We start from the raw sequence: 27,882 nt of genomic DNA, 5'->3' as shown, positions 1-27,882 counted from the left end.
CCTCGACGGAGTAGGGCAGATTGCGGGCCTTGATGAAGTAGTACAAACGTGTGACTCCCGGGTGACAAAGGTTGTCGTGCAGAGTCCGGAGTCGGTCCAATTGTGCGCTGGCACATGTACCTCGGGATAGGGCATCGGGGGGCTCGTTGAGCTTACCGGGGCGATACAAAATCTCGTAGTTGTAGGTGGAGAACTCGATCCTCCACCTCAAGATTTTATCGTTCTTGATCTTGCCCCGCTGTGTGTTAAACATGAAGGCAACCGACCGTTGGTCAGTGAGGAGAGTGAATCTCCTGCTGGCCAGGTAATGCTTTCAATGCCGCACAGCTTCAACGATGGCTTGGGCCTCTTTTTCGACAGAGGAATGCCGAATTTCGGAGGCATGAAGGGTTCGTGAAAAGAATGCCACGGGCCTGCCTGCCTGGTTGAGGGTGGCAGCTAGAGCGACGTCTGATGCGTCGCTCTCGACTTGAAATGGTAATGTCTCATCGACTGCGTGCATCGCGGCCTTGGCGACGTCGGCCTTGATACGGTTGAAGGCCTGGTGAGCCTCGGCCGTTAGGGGAAAAAGAGTGGATTGAATGAGTGGGCGGGCCTTGTCCGCATGATTTGGGACCCACTGGGCGTAGTAAGAAAAGACATTTGAAGGCCTTGGGGCAGTGGGGTAGGGGGGAGTTCCATGAGGGGGCGCAAACGGTTGGGATCGGGCCCCAGAACTCCGTTCTGGACCACATAGCCTAGGATGGCTAAGCGGTTTGTGCTGAACACGCACTTCTCCTTGTTATAAGTTAGGTTGAGGAGAGTGGCGGTGCGGAGAAATTTGGCAAGGTTGGCGTCATGGTCCTGCTGATCGTGGCCGCAGATGGTGACATTGTCCAGGTACGGGAAAGTGGCCCGCAGCCTGTACCGGTCAACCATTCGGTCCATTTCCCGTTGGAAAACCGAGACCCCGTTGGTGACGCCAAAGGGAACCCTAAGAAAGTGGTAAAGGCGGCCATCTGCCTCGAAGGCTGTGTATGGGCGGGCGGTCCGCCTTACGGATGGGGAGCTGGTGGTAGGCGGATTTCAGGTCCACAGTTGAGAAGACCCGGTACTGTGCAATCTGATTGACCATATCAGATATGCGTGGGAGTGGGTACGCGTCGAGCTGCGTGTACCGATTGATGGTCTGACTGGAGTCAACGACCATTCTGTGTTTCTCCCCAGTTTTCACAACTACCACTTGGGCTCTCCAGGGGCTGTTGCTGGCCTCGATGATGCCTTCTCGAAGCAGCTGCTGGACCTCGGACCTGATGAAGGTCCTGTCCTGGGCACTGTACCGTCTGCTCCTGGTGGCGACGGGTTTGCAATCTGGGGTTAAGTTTGCAAATAGGGAGGGTGGGTCGACCTTTAGGGTCGCGAGGCCACACACAGTAAGGGGTGGTAGGGGCCAGCCGAATTTCAATGTTAGGCTCTGGAGGTTGCACTGGAAGCCCAGGCCGAGTAGCAAGGCAACGCAGAGGTTGGGGAGGACGTAGAGGCGGAAGCTGCTGAACTCCACGCCCTGGACAGTGAGAGTGGCGATGCAGTACCCCTGCATCGCCACGGAGTGGAATCCGGAGGCCAGGGAGATTCTCTGGTTGGCGGGGTTTACCACGAGGGAGTAGCGCCTTACCATATCGGGACGGATGAAGCTCTCGGTGCTCCCGGAGTCCAGCAGGCAGGAGATCTCATGCCCATCGATTTTCACATTGGTAGAGACCGTTGCTAGGTTGCGTGGGCGGGACTGGTCAATCGTGACCGAGGTGGGTGAGACACGGTTGGTCGTTGATGGTGGCAGACGATGGGGTGCCCGGGGGGGATGGCTCCTGGTACGATGGTGACGCCCACGGGCTGCCGTGTCGTGGGGGAAACAAGATGGCAGCACCTGATGATCCTGGGGAGGACAAGATGGTGGCGCTCATGGGCTGCACGTGGTGGGGGTCGAACAAGATGGCGGCGCCCACGGGCCGCACGTGGTGGGGGTTGAACAAGATGGCGGCGCCCACAGGCCGCAGGTGGTCTGGGGAGGGGAAGATGGCGGTGCCCACTGCCCGTACGTGTGGGGGGGGGGGTCGGGACAATAGCGGCGACTGCACGGGCCTGGCACACCGCAGCGAAGTGTCCCTTCTTGCCGCAGGCCTTGCAAAGGGCGCTCCGGGCCGGGCAGCGTTGTAGGGGTTGTTTTGGCTGCCCACAGAAATAACATTTGGGGCCCCCGGGGTTGGTTGGCTGCCACGCGGCACAGGCATGGGGTTGGCTGAGTGGGGTCTCCGATGGGGCGGACGTCTGCGGAGTCCACTATGCGTAGGAGGGGTGGGCCGCGCGGCCGGGGGTGTAGGCCTGGATATTGCGCGAAGCGACTGTCAGCGGGAGCGCTAGCGTTTTGGTTGCCGCGAGGTCGAGCATGGCCCCTTCTAAGAGGCACTGGCGGATGTAATCCGACCCTATCCCCGTAACAAAAGCGTCGCTCATGAACAAGTTCGAGTGTTCCGTGGCTGTGACGGCCTGACAGTCACAGTCTCTAACTAGGGGAATCAGGGCACGCCAAAAATCTTTCACTGACTCACCAGGGAGTTGACTACGAGTGGAGAGGATGTGTCTGGCGTAGAGCGTGTTTGTCCGATGAGCATAGTTTTCCTTCAGTAGCGCCATGGCGTCTTCGTAGGTCGGCGGGTCCTGGATAAGTGGAAAGACGTTGGAGCTCAGCTGCGTGTAGAGGATTTGAATCTTCTGAGCTTCCGGAATTGGGTCTGGTGCAGACCTGATGTAAGCTTCGAAACAGGCTAGCCAATGTTCAAAGTCCCTTTTGGCGTTGTCTGATTGCGGATCCAGCTGCAGGTGATCCGGCTTGATGCGGAGGTCCATCTTCTGAAAACTTTAGTGTAATAAATTGATGCACGATCAATTACACAATGACGAGAGTTAGATGCAATCAAGGCTTTATTACACTAAGATGTGTGGCCTCCTACAGCAGCTGGCGAAATGGCTGCTGTACAAGGAGCACACATATTTATACTCTGCCTACTGGGCAGAGCCAGCAGGCAGGGAACTATCCCCATACCTGTAGTACAGGGCCTTACCACAAAGCACCTAATATATACGTCAGTGGTGACTACCACACATCTGTCAATGACAGTATGGGTCGAAGTGACTACTGCACAGCCCTTGTGGAGACCAAGATTGTCTCCACATCAAGGATACCCTCCATGGTGTTGTGTGTGGCTCTGCCACCGTGCTAAATGGGACAGAGTTCAAACATTGAGCAACTCAAAACTGGGCATCGATCAGCAGCAGGAGAATCGTATTCACTGATAATCTGCAACCTCATGGTCCACTCTATCATTACCATCAAGCTAGGGGGATCAATCCTGGCTCAAAGGGAATTGCAGAGGAGACTGGCAGGAGCAGCACCAGGCATACCAAAGAAAACTGTGTCAACCTGGTGAAGATACAACACAGGACTACTTGGATGCCGAACAGCAGAAGCAGCATACGACAGACAGAGCTAGGCGATCCCATAACCAACAGATCACTCAAAACTCTTCAGTCCTGCCAAATCCAGTCATGAACAGTGGTGGATAATTAAACAACTAACTGGAGGAGGAGGCTCCACAAATATCCCCATCCTCAATGATGAGAGAGCCCAGCACATCAGTGCAAAAGACAAGGCTGAAGTATAGAATCATAGAATTTACAGTGCAGAAGGAGGCCATTCGGCCCATCGAGTCTGCACCGGCCCTTGGAAAGAGCACCCCACTAAAGCCCACACCTCCACCCTATCCCCGTAACCCAGTAACCCCACCTAACCTTTTTGGACATTAAGGGAAATTTAGCATGGCCAATCCACCTAACCTGCACATATTTGGACTGTGGGAGGAAACCGGAGCACTGGGAGGAAACCGACACAGACATGGGGAGAACGTGCAGACTCCGCACAGACAGTGACCCAAGCCGGGAATCGAACCTGGAACCCTGGTGCTGTGAAGCAACAGTGCTAACTACTGTACTACCGTGCCGCCCCTGAATTTGCATTTGGAGCCATCTTCAGCCATAAGTGCTGAGTGGATGATCCATCTCCACCTCCTCAGCCAATTTGATTCATTCCACATGATATCAAGAAATAGCCAAAGGTAATGCATACTGCAATGGCCCTGAAAATATTTCAAAATAGTACTGAAGGCTTTTGGTTCAGTGTTAGCCACCCTCCTAGCCAAGCTGTTCCAGTACAGCTGCAACTAAAGCATCCACACCCAACAATGTGGAAAATTGCCCAGGTATGTCCTGCACAAAAAAAACCGGACAAAACCAACCTGGCTAATTACTGTGCCATCAGTTTACTCTCAGACATCAGTGAAATGATGGAATGTGTCGTGGACAGTGCTACAAAATGGCACCTACACAGCAATAAGTGTTCCCCCAGGGCCACTTGGCTCCTGACCTCATTACAGCCTTGGTCCAAACATGAACAAAAGAACTGAACTCAAAAACTGAAATAGGAGTCACTGCCGGTGACACCAAGGCAGCTTTTGACTGGGTGTGGATCACGGGGTCCTAGCAAAATAGAAGCCAATAAGTATCTGAGGGAAAACTCTCCCCTGGTTGGAGTTTTACCGAGCATAAATCAAGATGGTTGTGGTTATTGGAGGTCAATCATGCCAGCCTCAGGACATCACGACTGGAACATAGAACATAGAACATACAGTGCAGAAGGAGGCCATTCGGCCCATCGAGTCTGCACCGACCCACTTAAGCCCTCACTTCCACCCTATCCCCGTAACCCAATAACCCTTCCTAACCTTTTTTGGTCACTAAGGGCAATTTATCATGGCCAATCCACCTAACCTGCACATCTTTGGACTGTGGGAGGAAACCGGAGCACCCGGAGGAAACCCACGCGCACACGGGGAGAACGTGCAGACTCCGCACAGACAGTGACCCAGCGGGGAATCGAACCTGGGACCCTGGCGCTGTGAAGCAACAGTGCTATCCACTTGTGCTACCATGCTGCCCAGTTCCTCAGTGTAGTGTCCCAGGCCCAACCATCTTCAGCTGCTTCATCTACAACCTTTCCTCCATTATAAGGTCAGGTGGGGATGTTCGCTGATGACTGCACAAGCACCGTTACTGACTCCTCAGATACTGAAGTAGTCTGTGTCCATGTGTAACATCATCTGGATAACATTGGGCTTGGGCTGATAAGTAGCAAGTAACATTCACGTCGCACAAGCACCAGGCAATGATCATCTCCAACAAGGTATAACCTCACAATCTGCTTTTTTAAACCCACTTACGAATGCTCACCTGGGATCAGCCGTTCAGTATCGGCCCACACGAACGTGGACCAGGTAGAAAGGCGCCCGAGGGATGACCCGACGCATCGGAGGCCCCTGGGTGGGTCAGGAACAGGGATGGTGGCCCCCTGGCCCTCTCCCTTTAATGCGAGCACCTTGGCAGTATGACAAGTGCCACCACGATCGTGTTCACCACCCTTGTTGCTGCACACACACTGCCAAGGTGCCCAGGTGGCACTCCAATGCTTCCCGAGTACATGAATGTGAATTTCTATGAACATCAAGAACTGGGGGGCACAGGTTCAAAATAGTGGCCAAGGTGCCCAGTGTGGCACTGCCAGGGGTTAGGGCCTGGAGAGCCATGCCCATGAAAGAAGAGTGGGTAGCCGGGGGGGGGGGGGGGGGAGGAGAAAAGAGATGGGGGGGGGGGGGTGGAGGACATGTATGAAGAGGCCCCTAGAATGGGGTGGGACCTCAAATGGGAGGTGGGAAAGGCCTGAAAACGGGGGGGGGGGGGGGGGGGGGGGGCTCAGCAACCCCAGAGCGGGGTGTCATCACTTGGGAGAGGGGGGGTAATGCCCATGTGTGTGCGGGGGTGTTGGGGGCCCACAATCTCTCTTAGAGATTGGGGCACCCTTTCAAAATGGTGGCCTGATCTCTGAGGAGACAGTCAGAGTGTGGGCTAGCCCGGGGAGAAACTCCCCAAGGCCCAAAAAAATGACTTAAGGGCGGAATTTACCAGTTGTTCATGCCGGGATATTCCAGTCCCACACTGGTGCAGGAGTTTCCCGGCGGTGAGGGTACAGTTAACGGGAAATCCTATTGACAACAGCAAAACCGGTAGATTCCGCTGGCAGGCTGCCTCCATGCTGAAAAACAGGCGGCTGGGTTGGTGGGTAAATCCCACCCCAAGTGCGGTTAGATAGTGGTGGGGAACTCGCCTGCACAGCAAAACCTGCCACAAATGACTCTTGGGGTGCGATTTAACTAAATGGGAACAAAGTCCTCTAGCGAGTGCATTTGGCCACGCGCTTGCAGCCATGGCAGCACACAGCCCGGTTTTCTGCACTGAGGAGCTCTGCTTGCCGGAATGCCTCAGTGGAGCGAGCACTCGGAACACCATTTTAAAATGGAGCACCTAACCCTGCCCCAACTCACTACGAGTGGATCCCAGGGTCCCCCTACACTCACCCAAAACCAACGCAGGACACTCAATCGCCGTCGCGTGCAACATGCCAGCTTAGTGCCAACCTGGTAACCTAACAGTGCCCCTGCCAGCTGGTGGTGCCACCTGGGGACCTTGGCAGTGCTGGGCTGAAACAAAAGGTGGCACTGCTGGGGTGCAAGGCTGGCAGTGCCATGGTGCCCAGGTGGCACCAGCAGCGCCAGGATCCCACTCTGCCCAGAGGGCAAGCACCTGGGGACCTCCAATCCCCTAAGAGACACCAATGAGTGTCATTCCATCTTGTTTCCGTTTGTGGAGACCAGTTCTGAACGGAGCTTGTTTGAGGTCTCCGAGGTGAAGGGGATAGATCCCAACGCCTCGGGTGCCTCAGGAAACTGCATATTACAGTGAGACTAGCTGTCTTGCTCTAGAACATAGAATGATACAGCGCAGTACAGGCCCTTCGGCCCACGATGTTGCACCGAAACAAAAGCCATCTAACCTACACTATGCCATTATCATCCATATGTTTATCCAATAAACTTTTAAATGCCCTCAATGTTGGCGAGTTCTATTAGGCCAAAAACAGGCCAAAAAGTTATCCCACAATGGCAGGATTCACATCGCAACGTCTCGCGAGACCGTGTTAGATCTCGTGAGGCGTGTGAGCCAAGTAGATCCCGGGAGTGGGGTCTCCCAGCTTCCATCGGGCACATTGTGTTGTGACGCTCTGCTTTTTGGGCGCAACGTGACGGTTGTGTTGCGCCCTTATAAACCTTTCCATTAGATCGTAGCCAATAGTTCTTTTGTTAACTGTTGGATGAATTTAAAATTCTTCCAATTGGATAGTGACGGATTTTTCTCTAGCTCCCCTTTATATTCAACACATTAATTGATTGATTGATTGGGAAAATGTACCCTCCCGAGCACATGAATGTGAATTTCTATGAACATCAAGAACTGCAGGGCACAGGTTCAAAATAGTGGGCGAAAGGAGTAGAGGTGATGTGAGGAATCACTTTTTCACCCAGAGAGTGGTTGGAGTTTGGAGCGAACTTCCTGAGAGGGTGATGGAGGCAGGTTTGATCGAGATATTCAAAATGGAATTGGATTACTATCTGAAAGGGAAGAATGTGCAAGGTTATGGAGGTACAAGAATGTGCAAGGTTATGGAGGTACAAGAATGCGCAAGGTTATGGAGGTACAAGAATGCGCAAGGTTATGGAGGTACAAGAATGTGCAAGGTTATGGAGGTACAAGAATGTGCAAGGTTATGGAGGTACAAGAATGTGCAAGGTTATGGAGGTACAAGAATGTGCAAGGTTATGGAGGTACAAGAATGTGCAAGGTTATGGAGGTACAAGAATGTGCAAGGTTATGGAGGTACAAGAATGTGCAAGGTTATGGAGGTACAAGAATGCGCAAGGTTATGGAGGTACAAGAATGCGCAAGGTTATGGAGGTACAAGAATGTGCAAGGTTATGGAGGTACAAGAATGTGCAAGGTTATGGAGGTACAAGAATGTGCAAGGTTATGGAGGTACAAGAATGTGCAAGGTTATGGAGGTACAAGAATGTGCAAGGTTATGGAGGTACAAGAATGTGCAAGGTTCTGGGGGTACGGCCGGGGAATGGGAAATGGGCTGAATGGCCTCCCCTGCATTGTAAAGATTCTGTGGTTCTGATCGTTCCTCAGGGTTCCCCAGTGTAACATTGGTAATTATGGATCCAAGGCTCAATTTAAAGCAGTAATCAGCTATGTGGAAGATTGGCATTGTTCGTTCATGCATCAGTTTCAAATGAATAAGTTCTGATTAGAATACAATCTCTGAACAGAGTCTATAGGTGGAATTTAATGTCTTCGCCTGGGGGGATAAGGAGGGCAGGTCCCCTTGGTTAAAGGCAGTCAGTACCTGATTGAGGGAATCATCAGGAAAGGGTGGGTTCACTGATAGCCAACTCCCAGTCCTTGCTGCCACCCCCCCACCTGTAAACCCCCTCCCACAGCAGTCCAGTGATGACCCACGGTGGGTGCAGTTCCAGCAGCAGCCACTACCTCCCTGTTGGCACGGCTGTTCAGTGGAGCGGCTGGTCACTGAATGGCAGGCAGCCCTTTGGTGAGTGAGATTTATGCCCCCGGCATCCTTGGTTCCTGTGGAAGCCCTGCTGATGCCCTTTCAAGTGCCTCAGTGGCACATAAGGAACAGGCCTTCCTGTAAAGAGGCAACGCGGGGCTTTTGCTAGCTCTGCAGCCGACGGCCAACATCCTCCGTCTCTGGCTAAAAGCAAATTACTGTGGATGCTGGCATCTGAAACCATAGAGAAAATGCTGGAAAGTCTCAGCAGGTCTGGCAGCATCTGTAGAGAGAGAAAAGAGCTAGCGTTTCGAGTCCAGAGCTTTGACAAAGGGTCATACTGTTATACATCAGTAATGAAGGAATCAAAAACCTCTTACTTGGAAATGTAAGTGAAAGTATATAAGTTGGTTGTAATAATTTGACGCTCCGAAATTGACAAACCAGTTACTCTTCCGGATGCTTCACTGCTAGCGCAGCTTACAGCTAATGAAAGCAGCATGCGGCACTCACTGGTGAGAAAACCTCCACATTTGATGAATGTGATTGCTCTCTGATTGTAGTTAATGATAAATTTTGTTGCATTTAGGATAAAAGGGAAATTGATGCTTCACTGATGCTGGGCTTGACACTCCAAGGACTTCAGATATTTCAGGTAAGATTTGAAATTGTTTTGTACAAGTCCCACTCATGTCCCTCGTCTCGCCTTTCCAGCTTATAACCTTAATAGCTGCCATCCTTCTCGAAAGGTGAGGGTGCAAGTGACAGAGCACTAATTACTTTGCCCTGCTGTAACGTTGTGCACGGCTGAAGAGTTTAATTCTTGGTCCTTAGCACAGGCGTAAATCACAGGTTGTTAGTCACTGTGGACTTTCGATATGCTCCGTAATAATAAGGGAAACTGTTGTACTCCAGCCTTTGCCGGGTACGTCACGTTCCTCAATTCATAGTCAGTATCCTGGTTGATGATCCTCACACACTGCTGTTTCCCAGTGTGGCCACATCTCATGACTGTACTTGCCCTGCACTTTTCAACTTACTGCCACTGTGCCCAGTTATATCCCCCTCTCCACCACCTTGCCCCGGGCCCCCTCACTTCCTACTTTTTAAATCTGCCACAAATGTAGTCACAGATCTGCACCGCTACAGGAGTGTATAAAACCTTCCTCTTTTGCAGCTCTCAACTCATCAGCTTCTACTACAAATACTTTAAAAGCCATTGCAGGATATACAAATAGGTTTCTAATTTCTATATTTGTAACTACTGAGAAACTTGAAAAAAATATTCATATCTAACCTCCATAAGCTGGTTTTGAATTTTATAAGTTGGTCTTCCATTTCTAAAATGGATTGGGTGGGAAGATGGCCTTAGCCCTGCTCTCCACCACCACAATTCCCTGAGCCTGGCCTCCTGCACCCTGCAGGTCCCTGACCTTCACACTCTGCTGATCCAGGCCCCAAATTCTTGCTCGTCACTTCTTTGAACCGCCCGCAAGTTCAGAGCTTGGCCTCCAATCACCAAGCGGACCTGGACTCCTCCCTTGAGTGGCAATGGGTCATGGCGTTCAGAGTTTGCCTCACATTCGATTTCCTCCCCCTGCTGAACTGTTCAAATTTTTTTAAATATTGGCATTTGAAGACACTCATTTCCATAATGGAACTTTTGAAATTAGGATAATTTGAAAACATTCAAGTTAAATCTCAAAGTGTAACAGGCGGTGGCAACCGTACCTAGACTATCTCGCAGAGCGCTAGAGGAAGGCCGGTCAGCAGCAGCAGCAACCTTGGGGGTGGGGGGGGGGGGGGTGGAGGGGACGTCCTGGGAGGGGGGGGGAAAGGGGGGACTGCCTGGGAGGGTGGATGAGCAAGAGATAACATGAAGGGTTGGGGAAACTGGCACGTACGGGTGAGGGCCAGTGTACAAAGCTGTGTAAATATATCATTTTGCCATGTATATATCTTGCTCTGCGCGATTTCTCGGGTTTTTTTGTTACGGGGGGGGGGGGGGGGGGTTATTGTTTGTAAGGGAGAAAAATTGTGTTAAAAAACTTTAATAAATATATATATTTTTTTTAAATCTCAAAGTGTAGTCACAAGTAGCAGAAGAAACTTCAAACATTTTAATTCATTTTTATTTACACCAATTAATTTAGCAGTGTTTCACCACAGTAAGACTCTTCTCTCTGCCTACGTGGCTGCAGGGGTACATGCTAATGTTGTTCATTGGTTCATGTAATGCACCGTGTTAAATTTCAGATGTATGATGGCCAATGACTGAAACAGGCATCTGAATATTTTTTTAAAACACCCTCATCAGCTAGTTATTCTCCAGTCAGAATGACACTGTCACAATGTCAGTGTGGGAAGACCAGAAACACCATTTGAACTGAAAGACGGGGAGACATTTGCTTCAAATATCACTCAAAATGGAGGACAAAACATAGTGATGGTTTTACGGGCAGAAAAAAAATCTAAACGGGTTTCATAAAACTGCATTTTATTTCAGTCAGGTTCTGTTTTGTATGTGATAGAGCCAAGAGATTAGACAGAAATATTTATTCTATTTAAATATTTTTATTCTCCTCCTCTTTCACATTTTCTCCCAAATGTACACCCGCCACCAATAAACGCTAAGCAGTAACAAATACAATGTCAATCCCCATATCAACAACAACAATCCCATCCTCCCACCAAACCCCCCAAACAGAAGCCCGCATGTTAATATAAACAAATAACAAAAAGGAATCAGGAATCACCCATAGTCTCCATCAACACATACAGCCCCCCCCCCCCCAAATGTTCGATGTAATCGAATTCTTGAAAGTGCATAATGAGTAACGCCCATGAATTGTAGAACCCCTCCATCTTTCCCTCAGTTTAAACTAAACCTTCTCAAGAGTTAAGAATTCCAGCAGGTCCCCCCATCACGCCAGAGCACAGGGTGGAAAGGTTGATCTCCATCCCAACAGGATCCGCCTCTGGGCGATCAACGAGGCGAAGGCTACAACATCTGCCTCCGCACCATTTCCAACCCCAGCTGGTCCGACACCCCAAATATGGACTCCCGAGGGCCCAGATCCAATTTCACGTACACCACTATAGAGATTACCCTAAAAACCTGCTTCCACTAATCCTCCAGCTTTGGACAGGACCAAAACATATGAACGTGATTTGTGCCCTCCCCCCCGCAACATTCACACACATCTTCTACCCTCTCAAAGGGCTGGCTCATACTCGATCTTGTGAGGTGTGCTCTATACACCACCTTCAGCTGTATCACGAGCTGGAAGCGTTCACTCTCCGGAGCACCTCACACCAGAACCCCTCCTCCATACCCTCTCTTAACTCTTCCTGCCACTTTGCCTTGATCCCTTCCAGCGGTGCCTTCTCTTCCAAAATAGCCCATAAACCACAGACACTACTCCCTTCTCCAGTCCCCCTGTCATCAGCAGCTCCTCCAGCAATGTGGAGGCCGGCTCCACCAGGTAGCTCTGTATCTCCTTCTGGTAAAATCTCCAGCCTGCATGTATCTAAACATTTCCCCCTGCTCCAGCCCATACTTCGCTTCCAGCTCCTTCAGTCCTGCCAAACCAACCCCCAAGAAACAAATTTTGTAGTATCTTAATCCCCTTCTCCTCCCGTCTCTGAAAATTTCCATCCCACTTCCTCTGGTTCTAATTTGTGGTTCCCCCGAATCGGCATTTCCCTTGACCCTGCCCCCAACCTGAATTATTGGTGAAACTGCCTCCAAATTGTCACTGAAGCTATTATTATTGGACTCCCTGAGTATTTCCCCAGGGCCATCGGGAGCGGCGCTGTTGCGAGCGCCTTCTATCCCGACCCCCTACACAAACTCTCCTCCATTCTGACCCACTTGGAATCAGCCCCTCTGACCCAGCTCTGCACCTTCTTCACATTCGCCGCCCAGTAATAATAGATCAGGTTCGGAAGACTCCAAATCCCTGCCTGCCTTCCCTTCTGTAGCAGCACCTTTCTAACTCTGGCCACCTTGATTAGATAGAGATATGACGGAGGTATTCAAAATCACGAGGAGGCTTCACCGGGTAGGGAGAGGAAAATATATTCTCATTGATAGCAGGATCAAGTAGAAGGGGGTGCAGATTTAAGGTGATTGGCAAAAGAAGCAATGACAACATGAGGAAAACCCTTTTCACATCGCGATTGGTTCGGCTCTGAGATACACTGAGCGAACACGTGGAGGCAGGTTCAATCCAGGCATTCAAGAGGGAATTGGATTGTTACATGGAAAGGAAGAATGCAGTGCTAAGAGGAGAAGGTAGCAAAGTCACACTTAAGTAAATTGCTCTAACAGAGAGCTGGCGTAGCCATGATTGGCCAAATGCCTCCTTCGGAGCTGTAACAACTCTGATTGAGTTGTTTACATCATGTTAGGATATCTGTCCAATGTATAGCATAGATTATCTGATGTTATGTAATCAGTGGGCCTAATTTTATATTCTCACTTTGCACTCGAGCAAAATTGACGCATGATTTGGCATTTTGTGCTTTGTTACTGTTATCTTATATTTTTGCACATTGACATTAAAGTCACCATAGTTCCCGAGGACCATAGGCTCCTCTCCCCTTCTTGAGAGAGCTGACTGACAGTGATTTAACCTGAGGGTCACCACATCTCGGGCGAGGGGCAAGGTTGGGAAGTTCATGGATACTTCAGCCGTTACGGGGGATTGAACCTACGCTGTTGGCCTCACTCTGCATTACAAGCCAGATGTCCAGCCAACTGAGCTGACCGACCGTGTGGTATATTTGAATTAGGAAATAACTGTTCTATGTTGAATTTAATTGCCAGAGCTTTCACTTCTATTGCAGCAGGAGGTGGCCCTTTCCCATGGGGATATAACACAAAAAGGAAAATCCTCTCATTCCTCCTCGCCAACAAAAATCAGTTTGGCATATTCGTGTCTCATAGTCCAGATAAAATAATTAAAAGTGTAGACATTTTGGAGGACTTCAGGCTATGAGCTGACCCAATCATTGATGAATCCCCAGTGCTACTGGCATTATTTGTCCAGGGTACCATGGTAAAATACCTCACAATATTGAAAACTTTTTCTTTAGTTTATGAATTTAGCAATTTATATATATATATATATATAATATATATTTGTTTTTAATTTAAAGTATCCAATTCCTTTTTTCCCCCGTCAATTAAGGGGTAATTTAGCATGTCCAATCCACCTCCTGTGCACATCTTTGGGTTGTGGGGGTGAGACCCATGCAGACACTGGGAGAATGTGCAAATCCCACACGGACAGAGGTACAGGGCCGGGATCGAACACAGGTCCTCGGCATCACGAGGCAGCAGTGCCAACCACTGCGCCATCATGGGGCGCAATTTATATATTTTGAGTGCCTAAAAGACTCCACAGTTTTGCCAGTAAAAGAGGCACCAAAATAGCTTTGGTGGTTACACAGAAATGTCAAATCCAACTCTCCATGTGATTTAGCAATAGGCATGATGATGCTGATCTGGAGCTACAATTATACTAATCATTGTCATTTTCACTTCACAGCATTTCTGTACCATATCCAAATATAGAATATGATTAAAATGCGTCATCTTCCTGACCATCCGGTAGAATTAGAAACATTTTCCAGTTGCCTGTGTTTTATTCTCACGATTTTGTATAGATTTCAGCTTTTGGGTATCAGTATGATTTTGTTGAGTCATATGGGTTAGGAAAATGGATCCTCTCATTTGCAGTAAATAAAACATAAATGCATTCTTTTGCCCCAGTGCAAAGAATAATGGATTCAAGATATAGATAACTGAATATATTTCCCTCATGCTTTAATGTTTTCCAGGTTGTGGGAGAATCCAAGCAATTGTTGTATGATTTTCCTTGGACCAATGTTGGCAAGCTTGTGTTTGTGGTAAGTCACAAAATTCATAACCAAACTTTTTCTTCCCTTAAATTATGAAAGAGAGAATTTGTTACATCCCAACAATTGCTTTTGTTGAAATCCAGACTGTAAAAGGAAACAGAGGCTCTCTAATAGAGCAAGATGGTTGTCTGTTGTATGATGCTCCTTGCTTAAGCATCATTCACAACTCCATGCGCGCGATCTAATCAAATTGCAACAATGTCCCAGGACGAGCGTGTTTAATTGGGTGTTTCCCGGCGTTCGCAGCACCGAAAAACACCACGCTATCTAGCAGGACTCTTGCAATCCAGGGCCTCAGTGGGGAACGCATTGCCGAAGCCGCACTTAGTCCCGTTTCCTGCACTGAGGAGCTCCGTTCGCTGGAACTCCTCAGTGCAGGAAGAGATTGGGACTCCATCGACCCCCCACCTCACATGGGCAGGTACACCTGGGCCTGTGGGGAAAATGCCAGCCAAGAATCCTGGCATGCCCCTGCCAGCATACAGTGCCACCTGGGCATCTTGGCAGTGACACCAGCAGTGCCAGAGTGCCACCTCACTACCTCAAAAGCAGCTAAGTGCTTTCACTTCCTCTTTTTCACAGCAGATTGGGCACCAGTCTCATTTTTTGATGGACACTCCATTCTTTGCCAGATCGGGAATCCCGATACCGGCAATGGGGAATCCAGAAAACTTGGCTGTGCTTCTGGAGAGAAACACGGCGGTTTTCAGTCATCAGCTGACACTTTGCCATTTTCTTACACTTTCCATTTTAAGTTCAGATTTCTAACATCTTCAGTACTTTGGCCTTGTATTAGTTTTGTTTACCTTTTTACACAGTACAAACTGTACGCAATATATGAAAGCTGTGCCTGTCCTCCAGGTGGTATTTTTCTTTTGCCATTCTTATCAAGTTTGCCCTTAACAGTAATTTGATGATTAATTGATCATTAATTTGCTAATTGCAACAGTATTCCCGGCATTCTGGTTGATTATTTTACTTCATTAAAATGCGTAGGATTATCACAAATATAAATACCGATAAGGCAGGCCATTTGGCTAGCCCAGCAAATTCTTCCATATCAATCGCTCCATCATCACACCACTTAACTGACTTGTGAATGCCCCCCGGGAATGTTCACTCCACTCCCTGCCTGCAAGACCACTTTGTTGATAAGTCGCACTTACTGCTTTCTGATATAATTCATGAACTTTACCTTTTACCAGTTTGTACCCTTTATCCTGCAGCTTGTAATCTTTAATTCTTTGCTGTACACACACACAGTTGAAATTCGCCAATGTACAATTTTCCATATACACAAAACAAGTGTGGTATGTGTTTAAATTCACAAAAACGTACATTGAATGCTAAATTTGAAATAAACTCCATTCGAAATGTTACAACTCAACAGGCTTGATTCAATACCGAGTTTCAAACACCAATATTATTGAATTGAAGCATTATTTCACGGTTTCAATGTTTAGGCTGAAATATTTGCCTGAATGAGCGCACGTTCAGAAATAATGGTAATTATAACCTGCATCTGCTCGAATGATTACACTGAAGTAAATAATGGCCCCACATACAAAGGAATACAGAATTTATATCTTGTAGCAGAACATTAGTGGTGACATTCCGTGGATTCAAATACCAAACTGCAAACTGTTCAACTAATTTGACCAGCTGGCAGCTTCTGGTGCAGAAAATCATCCTCACAAAGCTGTCAGTAAAGCCCAACTGTGAATATTTAAATACCTGCGTGGCACTGTGATTTGAGAAAGTCATCGTTCATCTCCTCACATCTGCTTAGCATGTTGCCAATTTTATATTCCCACAGTCGGGAAATAATCCAGCCCTCCATATGAGATGTGAAGCGTGCATGTCCGCCAGCAAGCAGAACACACCCGACTATTCGGAATAGCTTAGCTGCCATTAAAGAATTGACAAGTTAATTGAGTTTTGAATCGTGCGATGTGAGGATATGTTTTTGGATCCTTGCCTGAAATGCCCTTAATAGATTACTTTAACCCATTCCTCTTGGAAAGGAGTTTTGTAGGGCAGCAACACTAATCAACACTTTTGAAGTGATTGTGTGGTTGTTGGGGGGGGGGGGGGGGGGGGTGGTAGGATCTTGACGTCAGGCCATAGGGTGATTCAGATTACATTTGTCGATTGCCTTTCTTTTCACCTACATTTTCTTCAGCATTTTTCACCTGTTCAGGCAAAGCAGAAATTGTGCGGTTTCAGCACCTGCCATGCAATTTTCATCCTGTTCACATAGACACATTGGAGCCACCCTTCCACACTCCTGCCAGTGTATAGCTGCTGCAATTTCAACTGGAGTGTTGCAGAGAACGGACTCAGGCCCAGATACTCTACTTGTCTGTGCTGCTGGTATCCACAGGGCTTTGAAAAATCTATGTCCACCCATTGAAAGATACCCCAAGAGCAAAATGCTGGAGATGCTGTAAATCTGAAATTTTTAAAAAGCAGCTCAGCGGCCTTGTCGCGCCCAACTTGGTGTCAGGACGAGGTAGTTGAATCACGCGTGGGACCTCTTGCGAGAATTGCGACGCTCGAAACGCATTGTGAGATTTAATGAAATCTCGGCCAGATGTCGTGATCTGGATCTCGCTCTCACTGGTGCCCGGGATCTAACAGCCGCGCCTGGGAGACCTCGCCCTCGCCAGGGTGGCGTTTAGTACTGGTTTCCACAATCATGAACCAGTCGTAATGGCACGTGGGGGGTTCTCCCAGGCCATTTGAGACCACTGACTGGTTGGGGCCAGGGCAGGGAGGCACCCTGGCATTCCCCCTGGCACCCGGGCAGCTTGTCACTGCCATCCTGGCAGTGCCACCCCGGCATTGCCTGAGTTCCCAGCTGACATTGGATAGCCAGGGTGTCCAGGTGCCAGATTGGCACTGCCGGGTCCCTAACAGTTGATGGGGGTGTTCCCGGGGGGGGTGGTGTTCCCGGGCACCTCCCCGAGGTTGGGGAGCGGGTGGGGGGGAGGCGAGAGGTGCCACGATCGGTGAAGCCAGACAAAATGTGCCCTTTTCTGCTGGGCTTGCCAGCAGGAGAAGACTCCAATGTGGCCTTGGTGGAGAGAATCTCCCCGAGGCCAAAAGAACGGAATAGCGGGGAGTTTCTCTGCAGCTCGCGCCCAAAACTAGACATAGATTTTTTTTTTTCCCCGTTGAATTGCAGCCAGCAACTTAAATACTCAGTAGGTCAGACAGCATCTTTGGAGTAGGAAACAGAGTTAACACTTCAAGTTGATGATCTTTTATTTGGTAATCCATGTCAGATGGATGAAAACAGGAAACCCCAAGCCAGACGTTTTGTTAGCCTCTGAGGCTACGTTCAGAGGCCATCCATTGAAATAGCAACTTGTGTGCTCAACGTGCCCTTTGTTATGATTCACTGGGATTCATTTTGAAGCTAATTTTCTAACCAATCAAGCTACAAGTTTAGTCCTTAAAAAGTTTTGCAAACAATCAGTTGATGAATTAGGTCTAAATGTAGTCTCTCTTCCACTTCACTGATACTTTGACAGAGGACAGTGGCTGTTTGAATATGATTTTTTTGGGGGGCCATTAAAGCAATCTATATGATGGGTGGGATTTTCCGTTCCCGGATCTTTGACTACACCGTGAAATTTTCGCTCCTGCCCGCGGCCCTTCCCACTGTAGTGGGACTGGAAGATCCTGCCTGATATTTAACAATTAACAATTGATTTTCTTCAATATTTGTGTCATTTGATGTTGCAGTGTTAAAGTAATGGGCGTCATTCTCCGACCCCCCCGCCGGGTCGGAGAATGGCCGTTGGCCGCCGTGAATCCCGCCCCCGGCCCCGCCGAAGTCTCCGGTACCGGAGATTGGGCGGGGGTGGGAATCGGGCCGCGCCGGTTGGCGGGACCCCCCGCTGGATTCTCCGGCCCGGATGGGCCGAAGTCCCGCCCAGAAATTGCCTGTCCCGCCGGCGTAAATCAAACCTGGTATTTACCGGCGGGACCAGGCGGCGTGGGCGGGCTCCGGGGTCCTGGGGGGGGGGGGGGGGGGGGGGGGGGGCGGGGCGATCTGACCCCGGGGGGTGCCCCCACGGTGGCCTGGCCCGCGATCGGGGCCCACCGATCCGCGGGCGGGCCTGTGCCGTGGGGGCACTCTTTCCCTTCCGCCTCCGCCACGGCCTCCACCATGGCGGAGGCGGAAGAGACTCTCCCCACTGCGCATGCGCGGGAAACTGACAGCGGCCACTGACGCTCCCGCGCATGCGCCGGGAAACTGACAGCTGATGCTCCCGCGCATGCGCCGCATTTCCGCGCCAGCTGGCGGGGCAACAAACGCCATTTCCGCCAGCTGGCGGGGCGGAAATCCCTCCGGCGTCGGCCTAGCCCCTCAATGTTGGGGCTAGGCCGCCAAAGATGCGGAGCATTCCGCACCTTTGGGTCGGCGCGATGCCCGTCTGATTGGCGCCGTCTTTGGCGCCAGTCGGCGACATCCCGCTGTTGAGGGAGAATTTCGCCCAATGTATCTGTTAGAGCTCTTCTTAAGGGAGAGGTTCTAGGAATCACTGATTTTTGGGCTCAATTCAACCAAATGGGACAAAGTCGCATAGCGAGCGCCTTTAGCCATGTGTTTCCTGGTGCTCGCAGTACTGAGAAAGACATGGCTCTTCGATGTGACTTGTGTTGTATAAGGAACCTCAACAAGAAACGCATGGCCAAGGCCGCACATAGCCCCGTTTTGTACACTGGGGAGCTCCGCTCGTCGGAACTCCCCAGTGCAGCGAGAGATCAGGGCGCCATTTGTAAATGGCATCCCGATCTCCGAGGCCCCTGAAGCGATCCCCGACCTCCCCCCAGCCTGAGCGCCCCATGGGAGGTGAGAGGGCCCCCGCCTACAAAAAATGGCTGCTTGGCAGTGTCACCCTGGAAGTGCCATGCCAGCTGGCAGTGCCATCTGGGCACGTGAGCAGTGCCATTCTGGCACCAGTGGCACTGCCAGGATGCTCAGGTGGCATCAGCATTGCCAGGGCACCACTCTGCCCAAAGGGAATGCAGCTGGGGGCCTCCGATCCACTCGGAGACCCCCCACGAGTGCCGTTCCATAAATGGGGACCAGTGCTGAATGGCGCTCGCCCCAGGCCTCCGAGGCGAAGGGGATGAATCCCAAAGCCTCGGATACCTCGGGAATCTGCACATTAGGGTGAGACATACTGCCTCGCTCGAATTTGCGCCGAAAAGTGATCCTGACACAATGAGCGGGATTTACATCGCAACGTCTCGCGAGATCGCGTTAGATCTCACGAGGCGTTGCGAGTCAGGTCTCCCGGCTTTCATCAGCCACACCGCGCCTCAGCGAGCTGCATTTCCGGCGCAGCGTGGCCATTGGATCGCGCCCCTAAATCTAAAGCTGTTGTTCCATTTTGAGTTTGGTTTTCCTTCCACTCTTTGCTCCCTTCCTGGTGTATCACAGGTTTTAACTCAGTAAATCATTCAGCCAACCTGCTCCCACGTTTCTTTCTCTTTCAAGCTAACTTTGAGGCTAGTCATTTTCTCTCTGCTGTTTCTCGCCCTCTGGGGAAGCATATGGTCTTTTGTCTGACCCACCCTTGAGTGAATAATTGAGCTCCGGAACTCTGTAAATGAGGAGTAAATGCACTGAATTTGTAGGACAGGGCGTCAACACACAAATATATCATGCAACTCTTCTGAAAGTATTATGATAATATGTTCAAAATTGATGGAAAAAGCTATTTTAAATTGACAAGAAGTTGGCTAATGAATTGCCCACTGAAGATATTACACCTGACGTAGCCCAAGGCATTTGCAATCAGGAGGCGTTATGGTGACAATTTACCGCCAGGTCTGTGGGGCATAATCTAGTCGTGCCAAGCAAGGCTTTCTTGCTGCAGATCAATATATTTCTAAATGGACGACTGTGCCAAATAAAATAGTCCATGTAATCACTTCCTTACACAGTATTTCATTTTTACAGAGGTACATCTCAGTTTGGGCTGGTGGCGCAGTGGGTAGTGCCCAGCCTCTGAGCCAGAAGCCCCAGGTTCGACTCCCACCCCAGGACTGAATGGTCAAGGAAGGTGTGTTCATAATCCGACCAAACCGGTTGAAAATGTCAACCTGCAAACCCTCCCAAACATGCTGACCGGAAGAGCGGGAGATACTCCTGTCAGCCATGCTAGATGTGGAGTGGTGCCCCTCACACTTTGGCGACAGACTAGCGACCTGTTCCGGGAATTACTAGCTGTGGAAACCGATGAAGGTCTGCCCGAATGCACCACTTGGTGTGGGAAGAGAATTGGAATTGGGACATCTCAGTACTGTGTAAAATCCTGATTGTTTAGTTTGATCCCGTAAGAAAGACGAAGAATTCTCTTGGAGAAACTTTTCTTGGTCACCACACACATCCAGTCTTAAATTGCCGTTTAATTCTTCAAAAGTCCTAAGTTTTAAAGTCACACTGCAGGATTTGTTTCACGCTGATTGTACAGATTTTGCCTCTGTTCACAGGGAAAGAAGTTTGAAATTCTGCCGGATGGCCTGCCTTCAGCGAGAAAGCTCATTTACTACACTGGCTGTCCCATGCGTTCCCGGCACCTGCTCCAGCTCCTCAGTAACAGTCATCGTCTCTACATGAACCTTCAGCCTGTCCTGCGACAGGTCAGGAAACTGGAGGAGAATGAAGGTACTTTTTAAAATCTGTCATCGGTACGACGTGCAACCTTTCAGATTCCGAGGCCGGGATTTTCCGGCCCTTCCTGCCGGCGGGATATTCCGGTCCTGCTGAAGGTGACCGGCCATCCTCGGCAGGTTCCCCAGCGGCGTAGCCAGCGAGAAACTCTAATGGTCATTAACTTCAGCTGTGCCGGACGATCCCGCTCGCGGCTAATGGCAATCTGCTTCAGTCACTGGAAAACAAACACTGCAGGAGGGCTGGAAAATCCTGGCCGGTGTTCCCTTTGAAATTGAAGTGCAATAACTTGGGCCACTTAATCGGAAATATCTCCACGCCAACTTATTTCAAATTGCACAGCAAAGCTCATTGTATTGTTGTCAAAGATTGAAACCATTCGAGTCTGTAAGTTGCAGTAACTGAGACTTTAATTCAAAGATATATTTGACTGAGACTAGGCTGTGTAACATGTTTATCGGCGGAAGTCTGTGCTGGGGCTAGGGGCGAATCACTCTCCCTTGCTTTGCTCACTTCTGCAGGCGGGGAGCTCCCGGGATTCCATTCCAAATCCCGCTATCGGGCTGCCCCGGCTGACAATTAGGGGCAACCTCACCACCACCACCATGAGAATTGCTGGGTCACCCCACTTTCCCCCCACGGCAGCACGCAAGCATAAGAGTGACCAGACCCCCCATGTTAGAGAACCCCCATATCAAAGACAATCCCCCCCCGCCCCACACCCATCTGTCACCTGTGCCTGGAAGCTGAAGAGCAGTTCAGGCAGAAACAGTGAAAAGTCACTGTTTTTTTCGCTCACCTGTGCCTTACACCTGCTGCAGCAGGCAATAGTGTAGAAAACAGCAGCTGTGACTTCATAGAAAGCCAAAACACATCACAAGGCTTTAAACCCCCTCAGACCCTTTGATCTGTGAGGCTTCTATTCACTTTTAAAGAGCAATAGCTTTTAGTAGGGTATAATTGACAGGGTAATAGCTTTCAGACAACCAGGTGTCTGGATTATTTATTTCCATCTCCCTTCATGCTTGAATGCAACTCAAGTAATCTGCTGTGAAACTAACCACAATGTTTATGAGCTTCTAGGACTTCTGCATTCTCTCAGCAGAAAGCACTTAACTGCTTTTGATGCGGTGACAACCTGCCAATCATAGCTAAATGTTTATAAACATTGTGGTTAGCTTCACAGGGGTCTCTGATATGGGAGGGATCTCTGATATGAGGGTGTTTCTGGTATGTGGGTGCCTCTGATGGGGTGGGTGGGGTAGACAGGTGCCTCGATGTGCTTTTGAGGGGCACCTACTTTACATACTTACCCACCTTGACCACCACTGCGGAGGTCCACCACGTCAGGGCCACACTGGAAAATACATTGCACCAATCCACGCCCGTGTGACTCCACGCCGAGAGAGCCAAAGCATCACAGAGGCCTGCAGAATTGGGTTTCTAGCCTGTTATTTGGATGTAAATGGGTTCAAATGATCCATTTGCATCCTCCTGCCAACACGGGGAATGTAGCTCGCTGCTTGCCACCAGCAAGGGACTGGAACATTGGAACGGCGCAGATCCCGTTTTTCCTGACGCGCAATTCTCTGCTGCATCGGGAACTCCGCGACCAGCGGCAGGCGGCGGAGAAGTCCACCATATATCACTTGGTTTTCACCCTTCCACTATAAATCCTGATGAGCAGCAGTATACTGGCTGAAGCTGTAATTTAACTAACTGAAGGCTGAAGTCTGTGCTTCTTATCACACTTGTGTTTACCCAGTCTGTGAAGGTCATTAAATTTGTGATTGTTACTTTCCCACACCAACATGCTGAGAAAGAGCTCTAATAACTATTCTCTTGAAGCTGTTAATGCTCATTACTACATCTACATTTGCCTACTTGAAAGCTATTGATGTCAGATTATTTCACAGTACGAAGTCTTACAACACCAGGTTAAAGTCCAACAGGTTTGTTTCGATGTCACTAGCTTTCGGAGCGCTGCTCCTTCCTCAGGTGAATGAAGAGGTAAGTTCCAGAAACATATATATAGACAAATTCAAAGATGCCAAACAATGCTAGGAATGCGAGCATTAGCAGGTGATTAAATCTTTACAGATCCAGAGATGGGGTAACCCCAGGGGTAACCTGAGGAAGGAGCAGCGCTCCGAAAGCTAGTGACATCGAAACAAACCTGTTGGACTTTAACCTGGTGTTTGTAAGACTTTGTACTGTGCTCACCCCAGTCCAACGCCGGCATCTCCACATCAAGATTATTTCAGTTACCCCACTTCATTATTATGGTTGAAGATTTGATTAAATATTAGGGACGGAATGGACAGGGCCTGTTCGCCGTAGCCATAAATCACGTTATGGACTCTAAATCTCACGAGAAGACCATAACGGGATTTGTGTCGGCAAGATCTCGGTTTGAGATCTTCTCTGCCCCCCCCCCCCCCCCCCCCCCCCCCCCTCCAGTGACATGATCTGGGCATGAACCTGGTTTCCATGAATTTTCATAAATTAAATATTCTTAAACGGATTTACATCGTAACATCCGCCCTCACTGGATCCCCCTCCACCGACGCAAATCACTACTGATTCCCCAAAACGTGAACCAGTTGTGATGACCATGCCAGGGGTGCAGAGATGAGCATAGCCCCTCAGGTGGTGAGGCTGCCAGTTAGCACTACAATGGTACAGTGCCAGATTGGCACTGCTAAGGGCAGGCTCTTTGTGGGGTGGGGGGGGGGGTTCCCCTTATGTTTAAGTAGGGTGCTCTTTCCAAGGGCCAGTGCAGACTCGATAGGCCGAATGGCCTCCTTCTGCACTGTAAATTCTATGATTCTATGAAATTCTACGATGATATGATTGGGTTGGGCTGAGACAGTAGTTGTGCCTACCTAGAGGTAGGTGGGGCTGGAGATTGTGCAGGAGAGTGTGGACGGTGCCAGTGGGAGCGATGCTAATGAGGGGGAGGTGCCAGGGTCACCCCAATGCTTGCAAAGTGTGAGTGTGGGGCTGTTGGGAAGGGCTATATAGATTTTGGGGTTAGGAGGGGTGATCCAGGAGATTGTGATCCAAGGAAGGGTTTGTTCCTGGGGTCCAATGAGTTGGAGTGTTGGAGGTTGTGGAGGTGAAGTTGAAGGCCTTGGCATGGCTGGGATTTGGGGTGGATCAAAGGCCTCCAGGACCTGAGGTGGGAGATCTTGGACGGGTGTGGAGATCCGAGGCCTCAATGGAGCAGAATAACAGAAGCCTTGATAGGGGAGGGAATCATGGGGCTGGTTGAAAGCCTCAATGGTGAGGGAGATCAGAGAGGTTGGGGGATATTGTGGGGGTTGGTCAAGCAGAGTTACCCTTTATCCAACCGGTGCAACAGCCTTTGCAGTCCAGTCCTGCAGTCACTTGCCTGGACTTGACCGGCAGTGGCCTTAAGGCCAAGGAAACCTGGCCATCCAGCAATAAATTTCAAATGGTGATTATATATGAGCTACTGCCTAATTATAACATTTAAAATAACAACCCATTTCCTGCCCCCGGTCATGGTTCCATTAAAATCCAAACTCACCTGGCCCAATGCCACCCTTTTTTCAAGTTAAAACCCTCCCCCAATGTTCTTGCTCAGAGCTGTGATAATGAACTGAAATTTGTACAATGTATGTACATGCACATATTAAATTTTACAGGCCCCATCATCGTCAACTAAATAAAGAGTGGGCCGGATTTACCGGCTGTTCACACCGGCCGAAATTCCAGTCCCATGCTGCCCCCCCCCCCCCCCCCCCCCCAGTTTCCCAGCGACGAGGGGTGCTGTCCCCGGGAAATCCCGTTGACAATGGCAGGGTTGGTAGATCCCACTGGCGGACCACCTCTACTGCCAAAAAACATGCACCGGGATGACCGGTCAATCCCGCCCAGTATCTTTTCATTACTTTCCACAGGTTTCCCTATTGCATACTATCTGAACAGCTCAATTGGATTAAAGCTGTATTCACCCACAAGTTTATTATTAACTATATAATCTAACATTCATGTAAGTTTAATATTGAAGTTGTATTGGACACATGGGGCGGGATTCTCCCATCCCGCGGCAGAGTGTCCACCCGATTGGTGGGCCCCGATCGCGTGCCAGGCCACATCGGAGGCCCCCCCCCACCCCCGGGGTCTGATCCGGGCCGGAGAATCGGCGGGCCGGCCGCGTAGAGTGGCCCGCAACCGGTACCGTGCCAACCACACCAACCACACCGGTGCCAAAGGTGCCGATTCTCCGCTCTGCGGTGCTGGGGCGGCGTGGCCCGGTCGCGGGGATTCTCCGACCCGGCCCACGGCTGGGAGAACCCCGCCCCCGGTACTGGGACACTTAGAAGGAATATATGCCATTACAATGAATTTTATTTAATGAATGTTTTCTAATTGAACATTCCAATATTGGTAATTAAACTCTTCTTTTTTTTTTCTCCCTGAAGAGAAAAAACAGTACCGAGAATCTTATATCAGTGACACCATGGAATTGGATATTGAGCAACTAGAGAAGCGATCACGAGCCAGTGGCAGCAGCGCAGGCAGCATGAAGCATAAACGTCTCTCCAGGCACTCCACAGCCAGTCACAGCAGCTCCCACACGTCGGGCATTGAGGCAGACACCAAGCAAAGGGACCTTGGACCAGAGGACAGTTTCACTGGAAGCATCCTTCATCGGAAACTCAAATCCTGCAACTCAATGACCAGCCATGGGAGCTCTCACACTTCGGGCGTTGAGAGCGGTGGGAAAGACAGAATAGAGGATGACTCACAGGATGATGGTAATCCAACTGGATAGTGCTGCAAGCTACCATTGCATCCGCTTCATTTACTTGTTATTACTGTCATAAAACCTAACAAAGTCACTACAAAAAAAATTGATTAACCAGTAGAATAAGACAACAGACATAAAGACTCCTTTTGCATGCCGAGCATGTTGGTTCTGCGAATGGACGCGATAAGAATTTCAAACAGTTTGCCTTTTGTAAGATTCTTACATGACAAGAGTGTTGTGACGTGTTCAGTTCTGCTAACAGAGCACATCTCAAAGGGGCAGTTATCCAGGAAAGGACAACAACTTTTGCTTCATTAATCTTTGAACAAACAATGGAACTAGTGACTTTACTGATCAAGGTTGCTGAGCAGAAATTTTCCCTGAAGTGTTTTCCTTATTCGAGGAAGTAGGGTGAGGGTCTGAAAGACAATTGGTGGAATCAGCCTTAAGCATTTGTGCCCATCGGATGCCATGGGGGTGGTGGAGGGTCTGAGGGACATTATTAGATTGGACCTTGAGGACTGCTTCCTATCAAACATCGTTTCTGATTTTACTTTTTTTTTGCAAACATTCTTTTTTTTTAAAGAATAAATTTGTATATGTTTTCTAACATACTTCTGTGTGGTATAAGCAATTGTTCTCGAAACACAATAGGATATATCTCCCACTACTCGTACTCGCAAACAGATAAAACCCTAAACATAGCAGTGTAGCATGCTGAATGCACATATTACTCATTGGTTAGTTCATCGCTATCCTTTTTCATAGCTCCAGGTGTGAGTAGGGAGACAACTTAACGGAGGGGCCATGAAGTGAAATTGAAAAAAATATGACCACATCAGGGAAAGTGAGAGAATAGGGGACCAAAAGTTTTTCAAGCTTTTGGAAAGGCTTCAAAAGGCACTTCCCTTCAATATTTACCAAGACTGGAACCAGGAAGTGACTGACAAAAGTAATGTGAAAGGAAACCCAAAGTGGAGAATTTCCAACTCTCAGCTTGAAGGCTGATGAAACAGGGCTGCATGAGGTGGGTGATCTATTTTCAACCATAGGGCATCATCCCCATAGATCAGCACTTCGGAGTGTCTTACAAAAGGTGAAGGCAGGAGTGAGGACTTAGCTGACTGTTATTGATATGATTGTGTCGTTTTAGCACCCATGTTGGCTATAGGTGTCATTGCAGCAAATGGCACAGCTCTATATTTGCCTCACTGTTTAGCTTGAGATTATGGAGACATGTCCCTATTGTCTTTGCCAGGTAAGTGTTCCAGCGTCTGTAGATTTAATTGATGGCACCCCTGGCATGACAAATTAAGCTTCTGCTGGTTGTTGATCATCCTAAGATGTTTTGCTGTCTAAATCCTGAAATGCTGGCCATTGCCATTAGTTAGGACTTCATGTATTGTATTATCAGGGTGTGCTGGCATAGCCTCCCCTGGGAATTGGAACCCCTACCAAACTGAGGCCGATGTGGATGCGAGGGTATTGGCAGGTGGCACAGAACATAACCTGCCCTATCATCTGTTGGCTGTTTTCCTTTCAAAAAATCGTAGATGCAAGGGAATTTTCTTCGGGAAACCCAATATAACACTGATATGTCCACCTTAGTTCGATGGTAACACTCTCAGCTCTGAGACAGAGCATTGACTCTAAAGAGATAAACGTTAGCGTCAAAGGAATTGTGCCGGTGTCCTGGCCAACATTTATCCATCAGCCATCATGTATCAGTTTATCTGCTCATTTATCACATTATGGAACATTGTTGTGCACTAATTGACTGCTGAATTTCCAGACTTTACAACAGTAACCGCAATTCCGACGTACTAGGTTGGCTGTAAAGTTTTTTGGGATGTCCTGAGGTCATAAAAGACGCTATATAAATGCAAGTTCCTCCTTCTTCAGCCCCTAATGGTGTTACAGGGACAAAGA

The 27,882-nt window shown here is 49.2% G+C and overlaps 1 protein-coding gene across 5 annotated transcripts in view; it reads left to right on the top strand.

The window, feature by feature from the left end:
- frmd6 (FERM domain containing 6) overlaps nucleotides 1-27,882 on the top strand; it is a 191,918-nt gene that overhangs the window by 144,590 nt on the left and 19,446 nt on the right. For all 5 annotated transcript variants that reach the window (XM_072489767.1, XM_072489765.1, XM_072489766.1 and 2 more), the window contains 4 exons: nucleotides 9,141-9,206; nucleotides 14,399-14,467; nucleotides 20,993-21,167; nucleotides 25,625-25,960. In XM_072489767.1, the coding sequence (XP_072345868.1) occupies nucleotides 9,141-9,206; nucleotides 14,399-14,467; nucleotides 20,993-21,167; nucleotides 25,625-25,960 (646 nt within the window). The remainder of the gene's footprint in view (nucleotides 1-9,140; nucleotides 9,207-14,398; nucleotides 14,468-20,992; nucleotides 21,168-25,624; nucleotides 25,961-27,882) is intronic.

This window comes from Scyliorhinus torazame, chromosome 2, assembly GCF_047496885.1.
Source record: "Scyliorhinus torazame isolate Kashiwa2021f chromosome 2, sScyTor2.1, whole genome shotgun sequence".
Lineage (NCBI taxonomy): Eukaryota > Metazoa > Chordata > Chondrichthyes > Carcharhiniformes > Scyliorhinidae > Scyliorhinus > Scyliorhinus torazame.
This window is presented reverse-complemented; position numbering and strand designations above follow the sequence as displayed.